The sequence below is a fragment of the Sinocyclocheilus anshuiensis genome, unplaced genomic scaffold (assembly GCF_001515605.1).
Source record: "Sinocyclocheilus anshuiensis isolate Anshui unplaced genomic scaffold, SAMN03320099.WGS_v1.1 scaffold658, whole genome shotgun sequence".
Taxonomy (NCBI): domain Eukaryota; kingdom Metazoa; phylum Chordata; class Actinopteri; order Cypriniformes; family Cyprinidae; genus Sinocyclocheilus; species Sinocyclocheilus anshuiensis.
In genome coordinates, this window is record NW_015542402.1 from 454,849 (window position 1) to 474,224 (window position 19,376).

Sequence of the window (19,376 nt, forward strand, 5' to 3'; positions counted from 1 at the left end):
ACTCTTTCCAGGTCCTGATATTGAGGATATGCATTAAATTCATACAGTTTAACCCCATGTAGTAATGCTGGTAAAAATAAACCATATTATGCATTTATAACTTATTGAATACTGAACGTGTACTGAATGCTGCCAAGGGCATGAACAAAACCTCACAGGGCACAGCTGTGGTCTAGCGGTTTATTAAATCTAAATTTCCTTCGACCATCTGCCCCAAAGGTTGATTTTTTTTTTACATAAAAACTTTTCCTTTTTTCTTTTTCTTTTTTTTTTTTTTCTCCAAATGACTTTTATGTTCAGTTTTATTGTATTTTACTTTCGTCCCGGAGGCAGACTTTCCCTTTTAAACTATGAAAATCCATCATAAAATATGAATGGCGGTATCTTTTTATACTGAGTGCAAATATCCAACCTGGCTGGAAAAGGCTATTTTTTTTTTCTAACTCCAAACACCACTGATATTTCACTTTGACTACAAACAGCATACAAGGAGACAGTATGAGTGAAGAGCGACAGCTAAGAAAAGTGTGATAACAACTAAATAAACTAAAGTGAATATCTCTTAATTTATAAATTTATGCACATTTTTGTGAGTCAAATATTTGTTTGAAGTTCCCCAGAGATTTTAAGTTAATATTTTAATGATTTAACAACATCTTTGCTTTAATGATCACATGACAGATCTTTTTTAGTGCTCAAGTGTTTTGTTTTAAAATAATGGTGACACTTTACTTAAAGCCTTAATGTATAATGCATTATATATTTTCAGAAATAATTGTAAGCAAAGTTAAAATTCATTATAATATTTGAAGTTTTGTTTGTCATGTATTTTAATGCATTACACTTTCTAAAGATGTAACAATAAATAGATAAGTATTATAATGTATTATAGCTGTGATTATAATTATTCATGCGATCATATAATGCATTATAAGGGGCATTACAAGGCATAATCAATGTATTAAAACTACTTTTAATATGCATTATGTATAAAGGCTTAAGACTTGCCAAAATTATTTATTCAGTTTTACATTTTCATGATTCATTTAATTATTAGCTCGAACCCCACGTGGGAAACCCGGATGGAAACTATGGATTGTGACTGTTTACCTTGCATTGTCTATGAGTATAAATCATGAGTCGGTTTTGTGCAACCACCAGTGCGCTTACAAGTCTATCCATCTTTCCATACAGCAGAAAACCAAAATCAGTCGACACAAAATGACACATTGTGTCTCCGCGCTGAGCTAAGCCTGTTATTTGTCATCCCGTGAAAGTGAATTTTTCAGACTTTGTGATGAAATCATCTTTTATCTTGATGCTGAAAATATTTCTGTGGACACAAACAGAAACAGGAGAGCTTGAAAAGGGCGCGTCTGAAATATTAATGCGTGCATGAAAGCAGAGGGAAAAGAAAGCAGACAGACATACCCAATAAACTGCCAGAGAAACACTTAACGATCTGTTACATTAAATCTCCACAGAACAAATAAATAAGCAGAGATGCTGAAAAACGATGGAGCTGAAACAAATAAATGAGAGGAATGAGACCTTGACGGTCTCGTCTTTTCATACAGAACTTAAGCAGCACAAACATCTGATCCAAATAACAGCTTATTACAGGGTGTAATGGACCGCACTCAACCAATAAAGTGCTTTCTAATAAGGGGCTACTCTGTAAACAATACAGCACCGCGCCAGAATCGAGAGGCCCCTCCAAACGAGCCCATTTGCCTGGGTCCACTATCGTCATTTCATGGACTGCTTTTATTATTATCATCATCATCATCCTTGCAGGGAGCCGCAAACTCACTCCCGCAGCACCAAGGGCTGCCAGCAACGACTGAAACGACTGTAATCCACTGCTGTGTCAGAGGGGTGTACGGAGGATATTTTTCATGTGTTTCACTACATGATCTGCCCATTACACATCTGTCTGTTTATCTACCCGTGCGACTGCCTGCCTTTATCTGCTTCCCGAGAGGAAGGGCTGAGGATCGTACCGAGAAGTGAAATCTGCTTGGATGCGTGCGGCTGCAGGTCCAGGCCGTTCTTCAGCCAGGTGAGTTTAGGGTTTGGAATACCATCTGCATGGCAGCGCAAGCTGGCAGCGACACCGGGTTCCTGGGCCTGAGTCTCCGGATAGACCAGGATTACTGGAGGCACTGGAAGAGACAGAAGCAGACTGTAAACAACAGAGAAAGTGATTCAAGTCCAGAAAAACTGCTTTGTTTTGGATTCCCCTCCTTGTGTCAGTCAGAAACGGTCATTGAATGAAATGAACGTGAGGGGATTTGCTTCCCGTATCGAGATTCCTTCCAATTAGACAAAACAAGCTCTCCAACAATCACGCTTATTGTCTCCGTTAATTGAAAATCCTTCCAGTATTTTTTCTCTCGCAAGTATAATACAGCAAGTTAAACTGGATTGTTATCTTTGTTTCAATACAGCGTTTGTTTATCTCCCTTTATATGCCTCGATGAAGAACGATGTCTTGTAATTGAATGGTTGAATGATCAAAAGGTGAAAACTATTTTCTATTGCAACAATTTCAAAAGGATTGAAAGCAATCAAATGGCTCTTTTTTTCAGTAGCAGTTATTATACTGTATATCAGGGGTTAGTGTTGTTGATACCAAGCCAATACTTAAAATTTAAAAACATAACAATACCAGCCTTTCCACAGTACCGGGTCGTTCTGGTACCTGCTGATAGGCGGCTGCTTTCAAATGCTCCTGTATTTGTGTGAAGAGCATCAAAAGTTTCTATTTACAATGTGATTTTGCAGCGTTGAGCATTGTAGCCAATCACAGACATGTTTGTTGAGCATGTGAAATCAACGACCAATCAGAAGAAGCTTTTTAGTTAGAATCTGCTCAATACAGTTTGAGTTTGAGCTCTGCTCGTTCATGAATGGTTTTGTTATAACCAAAAAAAAAAAAAAGTATTCATTGTGCAGTATAGACCTTGCCCACTTTTTGTGTTATAGCCCTTTCATAATTTGAATAAACGTTTTTCATGCTACAATGTACACACTGCAAAGTTCAGGAGTTATAACTGTATTAAAATGTGAATGCATAAAATGTCATAAAAGCTGGCTGAGATGATACTCTCAGTATCATGAGAGGATGAGAGATGAGAGACCAGACATAATGAAGTTCTCACACTATTCTTCTGGTATGATCATTTTATTAGCAAAATATCCCAGCGCATCCAGGTCGCACATAAAACCATTTCATGAATGGTCTAAAACCAGTGGTGTAGTCCTAAAAAAAATGAGGAAAGACAATTGTTTTTTTGATTTTTTATTAATGTGTTTATTTTGTTTATTAGTAATATTTATTTTAATAAACAAACAAACAAACAAATAAAAACAAATAAATGTAGATCACTCTAAAATTGGTAAAATTGATGCATGGCCTGGTCTGTTCCAGGTCTGTTGACCACATTACAATCATACATTATCTATGATTATAATTTAAACATGTTACTTTGGAATGCAATTTGCTATTGTGAAAAGTGCTTCACAGATAAATCTGAATTTCGTTTTTCTTTTATGCTAATAGTGGGTAGGAAAAAAAAAGTAACTTAATACAAAGTAAATGTTTTATTAAATGCTTTGGCTTTAGTACAGTGGCAATATGAATAGTGGCATATTTATACTTATAATATGATGCCTGATATATTTCTATTTTTAATAAATGTAAAAATATAGCTGATTTTGTAATTTAGGAAGGCAAAAATGACAAAATCTCCTGCAAAGGGATTATTATACTTGGGGGGTCCTTGGCATAAAACACTTTGAAAAACCACTGATCTGTGCACAGCACATTCTGTCTCTCTCGCACACAACTAGGCATTTATTCCTTTGTTTCAGGATTTGGGAAAGCCACACATATGCGAGAAATTCACACTCTCGGCTGCATAGCAGTTTTTTTAATTTATATATATATATATACAGTCAAACCAAAATTTATTCAGACACCTTCAACATTTCACACATTATCACAGTTTATTCGCTATAGTTTAGAAAATGGTGATAAAATATGACAAGAACTCAGAGTTAAACTGTGTCAGAACAAATTCATTCTTGATAATCTCAGATAACACTTAAGCAAGACATGGTCAGGTCAAAGTGTCTGAATCATTTCCAAATGTTTATCAGTTTTACTGGTAGTCCACTGTATGAAGAATTTTTGGGTATAATATGTCACAGTTTATTTTATTTTGCTATCCTCACTTACATAAATGAACTATAGTGTCCTGCACCCACTAGTAATGTCTGAATAATTTTTGGTTTGACTGTATACTGTATATATGCACTTTTATTTATTTAACCTGGCAATGCTTCACCATGTCTCCACTCACTACCATCTGACTAAAACACAACTGTTATCATGTTTTCAGCAAAGTAACATTTATCAGTAACAGTTATTTTACAGTGTCCTTGTTACTCTTGTTACATGCACTTACTATAGTAATAACAGTAAATTATGCATAGTTACGTGCAATAACCCTAAACCCTAAGTAAATGTTGTTAATTAATATGACTCATTACTTAAATGTACAATTACACTGTAACAAAGACACCGTAAAATAAAGTAACCCATTTAACTTTAGCAACAATATAAGGTGAATATCAGGCACAACAATGCTGGTAAAACTCAATTTTTCGAAATTGAGATTTACACATCATCTGAAAGCCGAATAAATAATCTTTCCATTGATGTATGGTTTGTTAGGACAATATTTGGCCGAGATACAACTATTTGAAAATCTGGAATCTGAGGGTGCAAAAAAATCTAAATATTGAAAAAATCAAAAGTTGTCCAAATGAAGTTCTTAGCAATGCATATTACTAATCAAAAATTAAGTTTTAATATATTTACGGTAGGAAATTTACAAAATATGTTCATGGAACATGATCTTTACTTAACATCCTAATGATTTTTGGCATAAAAGAAAAATCTATAATTTTGACCCATACAATGTATTGTTGGCTATTGCTACAAATATACCCCAGCGACTTAAGACTGCTTTTGTGCTCCAGGGTCACATATATCTATAGGTACAATACACTCAAAAAATGCTGGGTTGTTTCAACCCAACTTTGGGTCAAATATGGACTAACACAGCTATTGGGTTAAATTTTTCAATTAAAATATTAACCCAAAAGTTGGGTTAGTCCATATTTGACCCAAAGCTGGGTTGAAACAACCCAGAATTTTTTCTAGAGTGATATGCATCACATGACTAAACATGTATCATCATTTTCGAGTTCCTCTGTTTTCATAGTCCTCACTACAACATGAAATTTATCCACTTGGGAGAGCATCTGTCAGTTTCTTAATAATAATCTTTTATATAATGTCAGGTTTCTTACACAGAACAATTGTTTTGCTTCATAAGACCTCAATATATCGTCAGGAGCCACGGGTATTAATTTTGTGTTGTCTGATATGCTTTTTTGACTCTCAACGTGACGGTAGCCGTTGACTTGCATTTTATGAACCACCAAGAAGTCTTTACTGTTCTACTGAAGAAAAAAGTCACCTACATCTTGGATGGCGTGAGGATGAGTAAATTAACAGCAAATGTTCATTTTTGGGTGAACTATCCCTTTAATGCAACGCACATGATATGACTGCCACGCTTGGCATTTACCTTGCTTTCATTATTGCTGGTGTTGGGGAAAGTTACTTTTAAAAGTAATGCAGTACAATTTTGTGTTACTCCCTAAAAAAGTAACTAATCGTGTTACTTAGTTACTTTTTATGGAAAACTCATGTTACTTGTAATGTGTACACTGCTTAATTACAGTAGTTAAATTGTGTAACTTGGACACTATTGAAAACGAAGGTACACTGCTTCACAACTTTTAACAGACATTACAACAACAGTCCATGAAAGCAAACATATATGAAAGATTCTACTACTAACCATTCACCTGGAGCACGTGGGTCTGGAACAGCTCCTCATAGCCGTCCGCGTGACAGCTGTAGTTCCCCATGTGAATCGTAGTCACCTTAGTAATGTAGAGCGAGCCGTCGTCACCAAAGTCCTAATTGAATGGGAAGAAAGAGAGAGAGAAAAAAACAGCAGGAAGTCACAGGATGAATAGACGATGCATCAGCGGCGTCCCATGAGCGCGCGGGCGCAGGGGTTTGTTCCTCACTGTAATGCTCTCTCAGGCTGATAAATGGTAAGGGTTAAAAATATAGCCAGCTTTAGCGTGATTAATGAAGCCGGTTGTGGTTTTGTGAGGATGCATCCCCTCATCTGGGGCTTGGGGCCGACTCAAGGGGGATTAAAACATTAAACTGTTTTGTAGTTATATGAGTTTGCAGAGGGTAAATGATTTAAGGACACAAAAACTCGCTCTTAAACCCTAACACACCTGCAGCTTTATAGGGCGCACACAGAAAAGGGCTCGACTGCCGTACTGGGAACAAAACAGCGATTTGTTTGTTTAGGAGGTCGTCGCTAATCCAGCGAGATGGATGATCGGCTCGAGTAAAAACACGACTTTGCCTCCGAGTGCTGAAGTTTTAGGATAAAGAGGGCAGAAGTGACTCTCTTCCAAGGACATGATGAAACCCAACGACAAAAACTAATTACTTTTTTTGTTATTAAACAAAGATTGTGACTGATAGTACCTCACCTCTGCCATAAGGCAGATGTTATGCCGCATAAGGAGGACTCGTAGCGGTTTTCATCACTGGAGCTGTATCGGCTGCCACTTTCAGATGAAATCTAATTACGAGTTTGTCATTCACTTTTTGAAATCAATTGAAAGATAATGTCTTGAGATGAGGTTTAACCGAAAGAACAGCACCAGAACTATACAGTTAACAAGCCACTAATTCAAACGACTGGAAAACAAAAAGACACAAGGGAAATTTAGCTGCCATCGGTTTTGGAAAGGGCAACATTTCCACTCTGAAATAAATCAGAGATAAGTGTTTGTCGCACAACTGTGCCAATTCATCTCTAAGGAGAATAAGACATACAATAAAGGAGCCATCTGACACGGTTTAAACTAATAAACCATTAGACATGGCATGTTTTTTGGTAATGCATTGAATATATTGAGTATAAATGGTATATGAATATGATAATCATCTGAACCCATCACTGCACCACGGCCTGTACATTAATATTTTTGAAAGTTATTTAGTATTAATACTAATACTATAGTATTAATAAAACACATGAAGTGAAAGTAAATGAGGATGGAATGATACGAGCCTTAATGGAATATTGTGGGGTTAAGATGTGAATAATCAACAATTGCCATATTCATACACCATGATATTTACATGATACTGCACAAATGCAACAAGGTATTAGTAAAAAACATCATAAAACATTTTTTGTGCAAACTTCAGAGCAAAGAGAATAAAAAGCAAGAATTAGGGAGAAAATATATATATAAAGCAAACTAAATGAATTATGTACATGTATACTCCACATGTCAATATGGAAGCCCATTTCTGCCTTGGAATAAAAAAATAAAAAAAGCTAATTGCGACTTTTTTATCTCATAATTCTGACTTCTCGCAATTCTGAGTTTACATTTCAGAATTCTGTCTTTTTGTTTCCGCCACAGAATAAAAAAAAAAACAACAACTTTTTATCTCAGAATCCTTTTTTTTTCATTGCAAGTTTATATCACAATTCAGACTTTTTTTCTCAGAATTGCAAGAAAAAAGTCTGAATTGTGAGATGAAAATTTGCAATTAATTTTCATCCTGCTAAGGAAAAAAGCATTTGTATGTCAAACACATAAATCCACACCCAACACACAAATCATATACAAAATCAAAAAAGCCATTTACTACTGAAGCTGGTAAAAGCGTTATATTGGCAATATCCTCCACTAAATGCTTCTGGAGGAGCTGAGGTGCATTTGCACGCTTCTCCTCACTTCAGATCACACAACAGACTGCAGATTGAGGTCAGGACTCGGGCTTGGTTTTTCTAAAATTAAGAGCTACTTCAGTTTGATCTCACAGCAGTTAATTTACTCCCGTGTCACTGCTGTGTTGTAAGAGCCGTCCTGTGCTGAGTTTTACAGTACACCACACAGTTGTACAGCATACCATTTATAGTGTTAGATCAAGTCTCCATGTCAGAAATTTCAGATCCGACCCCGGACACCAGTTCCTGCCACAAGATATCCGTTTTGTCTCATATCCAAAACCCAGTCAGCAAAGTTTGTCTGACACCCAAGCCCGTTAACAGCAAGTCTTGTCTGGTACTCAAAACCAGTGTTTTGTCTGGTACCCAAAACTGTATTAACAGTCTTCTATCAGCCAAGAAGTTGAGTGAGAAAACCGGAGAAGAGCAGAAGCAGGAGACGAAGTGTTGATAAAAATGAGCATGCTATATTGACAAGTGCGACAGAAACCGACAAATACTGAATGCACCCAAATTACTCCACAGCATTAAACCACACCATATGCCTCAGTTTTAAAGATCAGTCAACAGTGAGAAATCATGTAGAATAAACTTTTCCCCTGGGACAGTATAAATGATCTGTCTGAGGAATCCGAGCCAATCAATGCAAAAGACCTGTTCCTCACAATCAAAGCACAATTACACATGCTGATGCTTCGGTTTTCTGGCACAAGACACAATCGTGTATTTATTTAGGTTCCCATTTTGTCTGGACCGTGTCAGTCTTCCGATTCTTTCTCTGGCTGCTTATGAAGCTGAATGTGTCATTCAGCACTCTTCACCGGTGCTCGTTCTCGTTGACCCACACGTCGTTGTTGACTGGGTCAGTGTTGCAACATTCAACAAACCCTTCATTAACATGCAATTAGAGAATTATAATGAGCGAGCACGTAAACACAACCCCATGCTGTCAGGAACGCAGGTGAGCTAAACACAAGCGTGACACACCTCATTAAGCACCCATTCCCATCCTGAGCATGTCTGCTTCTCAAAATCTACACATGATTTGCAGTCCCTTGAAATCAGCATGGCTCCTGGCCCAACTCCTGAGACCACGATCATTATGTTCTTTCCAATTACATCATATGAAGTGCAGAAACACAAATATGTTTAGTAATTGGAAATGGAAAGCGTGTGTCCTGATAATGAACATTAACATTTGTAATTTCTGTTGGCATGAGCTTCTATTCTAGAACATACTGATTAATTGGTGAAAATCAATGCAACTGGACCCTGACTGAGCTTTGTGTTCTGGATGATTATCAGATATTCAGCAGCTGCCCAATTAACAGGAGGATGTAATCATTTCACATCAGAAAAGAAGCTCTGCAGGGTTCCTCACCTTGAAGGTGTTCTCAGCACAACATTCCCTTATAATCCAGAATACTGTGAAAGCCTCACATCACGCAGGATGCATATAACCAAGTTATGCTGTCGCAATAAGCATATATATGGGCCTAAATTTAAGATGTATGTATTTGAATTGCATATTTGGATTACACAGTTTTAACAAAGTAATAAACTTAAGCATATTTGTCAATCATACATAAATGAAGCAAGTCTGATTTCTGCACTCAAAAAATCATGTCAGGAAGATGAACTGTGCCATTATTTGTGCAGCTCAGTTTGGTGATGCTAGTGACTTTAGCTTTGAAGTTATGCTTTTTAATACGGAACTCACACTTTAAAATTATTATTATGTTTTTGGTGTTTAAAAATTTCTTCCATGACAATTTGTTGATGCCACTTAAAATATGAGCCAGTTGAAGTAGTGGTAAGATTTATGCATTTAAAAATAAATAAATAATAAAATAAAAAAATACAAAATAATAAATAAATAAATAAAATAAAATAAATATTTTTTGCATCTACAGTATTTGTTTTTATTTAAAACAAAAAATTGTAAATTAAATTACATTGTGAAAACAAGTACATTATTAATTGGCCCAGATCTGTAAAAAACAAGCAATATTTAAGGAGTTAAAATGTTTAAAATGTGAGTTTGAATCCAATTTGGATTTGATAAAATCAATTTAGATTGATGATAAATATATAATCCTAGTTAATGTGTATTTAAAACATTCAATTTATAAGTACTATTACAGAAATCTTACCTGCTTCTTAACTGATTTTTTTGTATGTTAAATTGATGTATGTTTGACAAATATGTATCACATCAAGTTTATTAGTTTATGTTTAAACTGTGTAATCCAAATGGATTGAAATGTTATAAGCAATTCAAATACGTGAATCTTTTGTCAGACAACCAAAACACGTGCTTCATGAGATCTATATAAACCATAAGAATACCGGTCAGTATTTCATGCAGGGGAGACCGGGGTTAATTCTCTAGCAGTGAGTAATCATGTCGTTTTCAAAACCCTCTTAAATTACATACAATGCTATTGGGGCACGTCGTCACAAAGGTTCAAAGACTTCTCAGCGAACTGCATCGTTATTCTCAGACAAAATGGTGTTGTTCAATAGTGTGATATCGAAGTACTCACATTTATATCCTCTAGATCTAGGAAGTTGAGGATGATGCCGTTCCTCTTCCAGATGATGGGCGGTCTCAGTGTGCCCTGAATGGCACAGGACAGCACGGCGCTCAGGCCGACGGTCACTGTTGTGATGCTCAGACGCTTGTCATCGGCTAGACTGAGCTGAACGACCTCTGCAAGACAAAACAACATTATTGCAATTTAGTTAGCCCATGCATTTACGTTTTACCTGAAAAATGCTATGTAATTTATATCTGCTTTTTATTTATTAAGGTGCTTGAATGTTAAAATACTTTCTGCTGTTTCAGTTTAATATGCAGAGTGAGGCTGTCTCTCTGTGACGATGTGAGCGATGTGTTGATCATGAATGATTTGTTCATTTTGAACTCATTATGACTCTGGAGTAACGAGCTAAAGTTGATTTTTTTTGTGTGACTGCTCAGACAAAACTAAACAATTATGTTTCCTCTACACATGACTCTGCAATATTATTATGAATATTGTCACACTATAAAGCTAACAAACCTGCTTTAAGGCAAGTGCACATTGAGGAAAACAAGCTCCTGGACTAGGAGACTTGAATAAAGATTCATTCATTGATGCTGAACGAGATTCAAAGATCCAGGTCAGTAGAATGATCCAATCTTCCCAATACTAGACACCATCAAAACATTGATCGGATTGTTTGCACCACTAGATGCGTTTACATGAAGCATTGTATTACGGTTACAATCGGTTTAAAAGTCCAATCTGAATGAACCCCTCCATCAGAATAAAAATGCCCAAACCGATTGAAATTTCAATCAGAATCTGAATTGTCTTAATGTTTGAGATTCTAGGGCTGCAACATTTGTTAAACTGTTAATCGTGATTATTTTGCTAAAAATGAAAAAAATAAAAATGTAAAAATATATCCTGGTTATTGTCATTTTAGAATTCTTTTCTTCTTTTTTTTTTTGCATTTCATCTGAATTATTGCACTTTCACATAAGCACAAATCAAGAAAAAGTCAACTTGCATGATTTGCTTGCAGATTTAGTTGCAGCGAACAGAGCAAATGTTTTGAGCAGAATATTTCAATAGAGATCCCTAAACATGGTTGCCAGGTCAGGAAGATGAAGTAAACCTCTGGGCAGAAAAGAAATGCTCTGATTGGGGGATTTAAAATCTTGATATCTTGTGAACGCTTGTGAAGATGTGTTACCAATGCAGGATAACGCAAATGCCACATTAAAATGAAATGTTTCAGGATAAATAACCAGCAGGCAAATACTGTATTATTCCAGCTTCGCACATTCTTTTTTATCAACACTTGAATGTGGGTAAGTTTCAATAAAATAAATATATAAATAAATAAACAACAAAAAGCTGAGAAAATTGCGTTTTGTCCAGAGAGGATTCAGAACAATGAACAAAACATTGATGAGTAGAGTAGAGTTCATCAACACCTCTAAAGCTGCACAGTCCTGTGTTACCAATGCAGGATAACGCAAATGCCACATTAAAATGAAATTACATTCTTTTTTATCAACACTTGAATATGGGTAAGTTTCAATAAAATAAATATATAAATAAATAAACAACAAAAAGCTGAGAAAATTGCGTTTTGTCCAGAGAGGATTCAGAACAATGAACAAAACATTGATGAGTAGAGTAGAGTTCATCAACACCTCTAAAGCTGCACAGTCCTAAACCACTTTCTGGATCGACATTTCATTCGGTAGCATTAGGCAGTTTTGACTTATATGCTGTTTAATGTTTGATGGTCGCATTATTTTACATATGCATCTTCTTACATACGCGATCCCTTGTTTCTGCCGCTTCTTCACCTGTGTTTTGATCCAGAGATTCTGTACTCTCTTAGAAGATGCATAATAGCGCCCCCTACTGTATAACAGTGAAAACACGGAAAAAAAAAATTCCGTCAATGCCAGGGAAAGAGTTATCAAATCGAAAGAAGCAGAAATCTCGACCACAATTAAAATGTGATTTATGCCTATTTGATTTCACCCTATTTTCCATCATTGCCTCTGTTAATTTCATGTTTATTAATATGAGCTGCTTTGACACAGTCTGTCTTATATAAAGCACTATAGAAATAAAAGTGAGTTGACTTAACTTGATGAGACATTCGATCATTTGATGAGCAGTCCGTCTGAGGTGCGTAAACAATAACGGCCCAGACACCGCAAATGTCTCCGACTGACCTCGGGTCAATAACAGTCTGGCTTTCAGATCAGTCATTTCACAGCTAGCTTGAAAATAACAGTGTTGGCGTGCTGACGGTGACTCGAACGCTCGTGTCCATTTGCATTCTGCTGCAGTGGACGCTCTCTGGCATAAACATGTTGTTTGCATGATTTCCTGACAGTTACAGGTGGGTTTGATTCTTTCAGATGAAAAGAGGTAATTTAGGTGATGATGAAGCACTACGGAGCTGAACACATTGATTTGTCCTGGTTAGAGGGAAAATGAGTTCCTGCACCTGCCTGTCAAATTGCAGCCATCAGATCTGAAAATGCAGCAGGTGCAAGAGGAGGAACGGCCCGTCGCTTTAGACGTGCACCACTGCAGCCAATGCACAGACAGGACTGTTCACTAACAAAGACTTGTGATCCACTGTGATCCAGACACTTGTGAAAGCTGAGTGTGAGCCCGACTGCGCTGCACGTCTGTTAGAGCGCTCTTCTCCATCACTTCATCATGTTTAGTGAAATTCTGCTGCTGAGATCGCTAGATAATGTCCTTAAACACATGTGTCTTTGACACTGAATTCTGTTGACTTGCTTTTTCTAATTCTGACATTTGTGAAAAAGACTCAATATGTAATAATCCTTATTTAACAAGTTCAGGACTGACTGCCAAATGCAGGCATTTTTAACTCCATAAAGGTACTGCATCATATTTGACATGCAAAATCTAATACATGCCTTCTGTTGTCTGATTGAGAGTTTATGCTTTTTAGCAAATAAAAGGTCTATATAATTTTGCAAACATCCAACTTCAGCGTACGCTTCATGTGTCTTTTTGCTGTGAAATCTTTACTGATTAATATAAAGTGAACATAAGAATAGCTTTGATATTGTTATTAAAATTTCAAGATGAAGACTTATTGCACTGATGCAGCTTCGCTTTACTTGGTTATCCAGACATTATTTTTTAGAAAAATCAATTAGTCTCAAATATGATCATCACAATTTATTTGTTTATCTCTCAATCATCATTGTATTGCATTACATTATAAGTTTTGGTCATAAAACTAAGCATTAAATATCATTTTACTAAGACATATTATTGGAGATATAGATTGACGACTAATATTTAAATAATTTTATGTAAGTATCTGCTAAGTATCTCATTGATTTACATTAAAATCATCAGAATTCCATATTGCACTGATGCAGCTTCGCTTTACTTGGCTATCCAGACATTATTTTTTAGAAAAATCAATTAGTCTCAAATATGATCATCACAATTTATTTGTTCATCTCTCAATCATCATTGTATTGCATTACATTATAAGTTTTGGTCATAAAACTAAGCATTAAATATCATTTTACTAAGACATATTATTGGAGATATAGATTGACGACTAATATTTAAATAATTTTATGTAAGTATCTGCTAAGTATCTCATTGATTTACATTAAAATCATCAGAATTCCATCTTATTTTCTGACCATATAAATAGCAGCATCTCCACCAATTTGCATATTTTTACTCAGTTTGGGCCTCTGACTGAAACCTTTTCAAGTATAAGAATCATATTATTCTACTATATATCACACCATATGAGCCATACAAACCTGATGTATGAAATATGATACTCGATAAAATCACATGCACAAATCTTTTTTAGAATTTTTTAAAAATATTTGTTAATATAAGTGTTATTTCAAACTCCATTTCAAATTCTGTCAAGATTTACAAGGTTAAGTAAATTTCAGAAACTTTGAGAAATCTTGAAAAGCTTTCTCTCTGGTCCAGCGGTAACAATTACATTACAGCCATGAGAGAGAACAGTTCAAAAGAGACAGCATAACTAAATGCAGCACCTCATTATTACATCCCCAGGTGATGATATTTCTTTCGTCAAATATAACTTACACCAAACCAGTGTGTACGTAGCCTTAGAATAACACATCAGAGGAGGAACTTTTACAAAAGCGAAGACAACTTCTCCTCACAGGAGTCTAAAAGTGAATGCATCCACGCACCGACTCAGCCCTCAAACCCTAAACCCCAAAACAGCTTCACATTTTACAGCAAATATAAAACCTAGCATCTCCCTTTCAGGATTCAGCAGATGCCTCGTCGCTGTGCTTCTCATTTTTAGCCTCCAGCAATAAAAACACTTTCCTTTTTCCTGGCACCATGTTGATTTTCCCCAGCAGAAGAGGCCTGGTTTGAGATTACCACCCAGACACACACACACACACACACACACTAGTCTCTGAGGCAGAGATGCAGACAGACGGATGACATATCCATTGCCCATGGCGGTCCTCCCGCTGGATAGGGTTGACATGACATTATCTCTGTAATGACTCTTTGTGTTCCCCTCTCGCCTAAAAATAGCCCCTCCACACAAGTAATTGACTTGCCCAGGATTTGCAAACTATTGATCCATCAAAGCTGGGTGTTATTGCCGGCAAGAGCCAAAGGCGAGAGCACTCATTTCTCACCTAAATGAAAGCATCCTGCAGGGTTTTTTAGACAAATGCTAAGCACACTCAAAGTGCATCAACAGCCAGAGCGTCTTTATTTATGACACTATAACAGATGAACTTCTTTGAACAGCTCTCCACAGTGGCACTACGGCTCAGCTTCTGAGCAGCTGATAATGCTAATGTTCTGCTTACAGCTGTGTGTTTGTAGTCTTATTCGGACGGGATTAGTTTTACATGGAGTGGTGGGGTAAAGTATCTATTATCAGAGCTTCTCAGTGATTTTAGTCCCGTCCAAATGTGCCATTTCAAGCAGTCGTGGCCTGATGGTTAGGAAGTTGGACTTGTAACCCAAAGGTTGTGGGTTTGAGTCTTGGTGACGGCAGGGATTGTAAGTTGGGGAGTGAGTGACCAGTGCTCATATCACAGCTGAGGTGCTCTTGAGCAAGACACCTTGCTTACCTAAATGTGCATATTTGTGATAATTGCCCTTTAACTCTTTCCCCGCCAGCATTTTTTTTAAAGTTGCCAGCCACCAAGTTTTTTGTTGTTTGAATATCTGAACATGCAATATGTCAAAATAAAGAACAGAGCTTCTGCTTTTAAACAAAACCAGTTTTATTCTAGCTGTATGCATTTTTTAAATCAATACTTGAATGTGGGAAAGTTTCATGAAAAAAGCAACATTTTGAACAAAAAGTTGAGAAAATCACGTTTTTTGTAAAAGACTACATCTGGATCGTTTTCAGATTGATGATCAAAACGCAGATGGAGTAGATCGCTTCCATCAACATCCCCAAAGCTTCACAGTCCTAAACCACTTCCTGGATCATCATCTCATTTGGTAACATTAGGCAGTTTTGATTTATATGCTGTTTAATGCTTGATGATTGTGTTATTTTACATATGCATCTGCTTATATACGCGATCGCTTGTTTCTGCTTCTTCCTCGCCATGTTTTGATCCAGACATTCAGTACTGTTTCAGAAGATACATAATAGTGCCTCCTGCTGTACACCAGTGAAAACACGGAAAGCCGGAAAATTCCGTCAATGGCAGGGAAAGAGTTAAATTGATTTCCAAGGTGTTTTTTTTTTTTGCTTTCATGTAAAATTCTTACATTTTATCAATAAATGAAGTTAGAATGATAAGACGCTATCATTCTAACTTAATTTATTTTAATGTATTAATTTATTAACGTTTTAAATAATTGAATATACAAATGATATGTTATGATACTTTTTCATATGAAACTAAACCACCAGTAGGTGACAGCAAGTGACTTTCTTAATAAGTTAGTCATTGAATCATTCATTTGATTCGTTCAAATGGATGATGCATTCACGAATGAAGCAAATTACTGTCTTTCTGAATAGCTCACTGAATCACTGAGACGTGCGACTATTCTGCTGTGGTCTTTGTTTGGAACTATTTTCGTCAGTCAATATTGTTTCTAAAATGTAAGTCACTTAATACTAACTGCTTGTTTATTGAACTACTGTTGTATAAAATCAATGTCATATTTGCAATTGTTCTGATGTTCGGGAAAACAGGACCTTTAGTCATGTGATGTTGCGTATGTTATAAATATAAAAACTCAACATTTTGAATTTTGAAGACAGGCTGCATAAGCCTTAAAGGTCCCATGGCATGAAAATTTCACTTTATGAGGTTTTTTAACATTAATATGAGTTCCCCTAGCCTGCCTATGGTCCCCCAGTGGCTAGAAATGGCGATAGGTGTAAACCGAGCCCTGGGTATCCTGCTTTGCCTTTGAGAAAATGAAAGCTCAGATGGCCTAATCTGGAATCTTCCCTTTATGTCGTCATACGGGGAAAGGTTACCTCCCCTTTCTCTGCTTTGCCCGCCCAGAGAATTTGGCCCGCCCATGAGAAAATGAGCTACTACCGTGCGAGGCGAGCGCAATATTTTTTTTCCTCGAGAGACATCATGGCTTGCAAACGAGCGAAGCATGGCAGTTGCCCCACCTCTCTCCTCCTCATTAGCATTTAAAGCTACAGACACAGAAACGGCACGTCCTAAGGAAAGCTCATTGCGGGACTGGCTCGTAGTGGCTGAAATTCTGCACCAAGGCTGAATTCCGGGAAAGAGACTTCAGATACAGTACTAGGGACCACTTAGGCCTATATAAAAGCATCCAAAAAGCAGCATGTCATGGGACCTTTAACTGGTGGTCGTCGTTTACACTGAATGCAATAAAATCAGAATCATTCTCGCCAAAGTTTCAGTGCTTCCCTAATTATTTTTTGTTATTGATGTCTTAATCAGACTACATGTCCGGTCAGGTAAGTAAAATCCTTTCACTTGCCCCGTCAAAAAAATCCTCTTGTCCCGGACAAGCATTAACATCGAGCCTTGATTTGTGTTTTGTAAATCAAATTATGACCCTGAAAAAACTCACTTGAGGAAGACGTAACGAAGATGCTTAGAACAGCTGATTATATATATATATATATATATATATATACAATTTTTGCTGCATGGGATTAAACTACATAAATGATACAATAATCTGACTGTATATTATGCCTTACTTAACAAGACTGTCACTGTTTTGTTTTTTAATATGTTCATGGTAAATATATTGGAAACACAGGAACTCTGAGTGGTAGACGGGGCTGGCTCCAGGCATGGGCAGGGGTGGGCTGAGCCCACGCAAATGTCTGTCTTGCCCACCTAATCAGAACTATAGATAAATATTGCGTTAATCTTTTTATGCAGTGATTAAAAGCAATCTGAAGAGGACTGTATTTTGAGATGTTTAATAAGAGCTGAAGACTGCCCCAACAATTATAAAATAACACTAGAAATTGCATAATTTTTCTTTTATTAACTGAAAGCAAAGGCACGCTACATTCCATTTGAGGCTTCAGTCTGTTTGGGCAGAAATATGTATGCGCTAACAGTGTGTGAATTACGGGAGTTTAATACCTATCTACATGAATATATGCCTCAGCCTACCACTGAAATTACCTGAGCAGTTGAATTATTTTTCTAGAAAACCTTGCTTATTCAATAACGTGCATTTACTGCATGGACGGGGCAAGAACCAGAGCCGATCCTCCCTATACGCAAAATATGCAAGCTGCGTAGGGCCCCCGAAACACCAGGGGGCCCCCTTGCTCTCAAAGATGATTTAATTTTAGTTTCGTTTTTGAATTTGGCCAGCGGTTCTGAAAACATGAATGATCATTTCTTTTAATACGGTGCGCTGTCGCCCTTTCTACGTAAAAATCAGTCAAATCATGTAATGTGAATGTCGTACAGTCTTGCTCGAGACTAAAAAGATGAGTTGAAAGCGTACCGAGCCGCGGAATAGACACTGTTTATCAAGCGCTTTCCGCGAGCGCGATTTGAGACGGAGTGAAACACGGACAAATGTGTTTCATTCATTCGTTCATAACCACTCATACCCCCCCTACAGTTTTGTGTAGGGCCCCCAGAAGTCTAGGATCGGCACTGGCAAAAACAAAGTATAAGTGTTTAAAATGCATGTATACAGTTCAGTTGAAAGCTTACCCATTTTTACTTGCTGTTAATGCTGTTAAATTGAAATATAAAAGTCAAAACTGTTGCATTTTAATACGTTTTAAAATCTACATTTTCTGGTCTGCCTCAGCTCCAGCCGTCTAACAGTGCTCATCAATGTCAAAATGATAGAGAATTGGTTGCGAATTTCACCGCAGCGCTTCAGTGAAAGTATGAAGAAGCTAAACATGTAATAGGTATTTTACACTTGTTTTACAATGACATAAACGACCAACAATATCCAGTGAATTGAATTGAATGTAGGCCTGTCATTTGTGATTCATGTAATTCATAGCCATGGTCTGAGTTAATTGAATGTGACGACAATAGCATTTTTCTGTTTTGCGTTTTCAAAATATTAGGAATACAAATGAAATTGAATGGTGCATATTTTAAAATAAAAATATTATTTGCAGTTCAGATTGATTACTTTGCAAAAAATCTTATTCTTGTTCTTTTACTGTTCTTTTTTCTTCTTTTAATTTATTTCCCTAAACCAATTTAAATCCTATATGTATTTAGTTCCTTTAAATAAATACCAGTACCGTCTGGTCTTTATTTTCCTCAAAACAATTGGTCCCGCCAATGTTCTAGAGTAATTAGAGACATTATTACGGCCTTGTTTGGTATAAATAAAAAAAACTTGCTTAAAAGAATCACCAGTGTAGAAACAATGATCCAGAGAAAGAGAACAAAGAGGG

At 36.6% G+C, this 19,376-nt stretch overlaps 1 protein-coding gene across 3 annotated transcripts in view; it reads right to left on the bottom strand.

Annotated features, from left to right (window-relative positions):
- LOC107692968 (follistatin-related protein 4-like) overlaps positions 1 to 19,376 on the bottom strand; it is a 225,917-nt gene that overhangs the window by 32,626 nt on the left and 173,915 nt on the right. For all 3 annotated transcript variants that reach the window (XR_001634694.1, XM_016492188.1, XM_016492187.1), the window contains exons 7-9: positions 10,466 to 10,632; positions 5,940 to 6,060; positions 2,004 to 2,165 (exon numbers count right to left, since the gene is read on the bottom strand). Coding sequence is in view for 2 of the 3 variants with exons in the window: in XM_016492188.1 (XP_016347674.1) it covers positions 2,004 to 2,165; positions 5,940 to 6,060; positions 10,466 to 10,632 (450 nt within the window). In the remaining variant the exon portion in view is untranslated. The remainder of the gene's footprint in view (positions 1 to 2,003; positions 2,166 to 5,939; positions 6,061 to 10,465; positions 10,633 to 19,376) is intronic.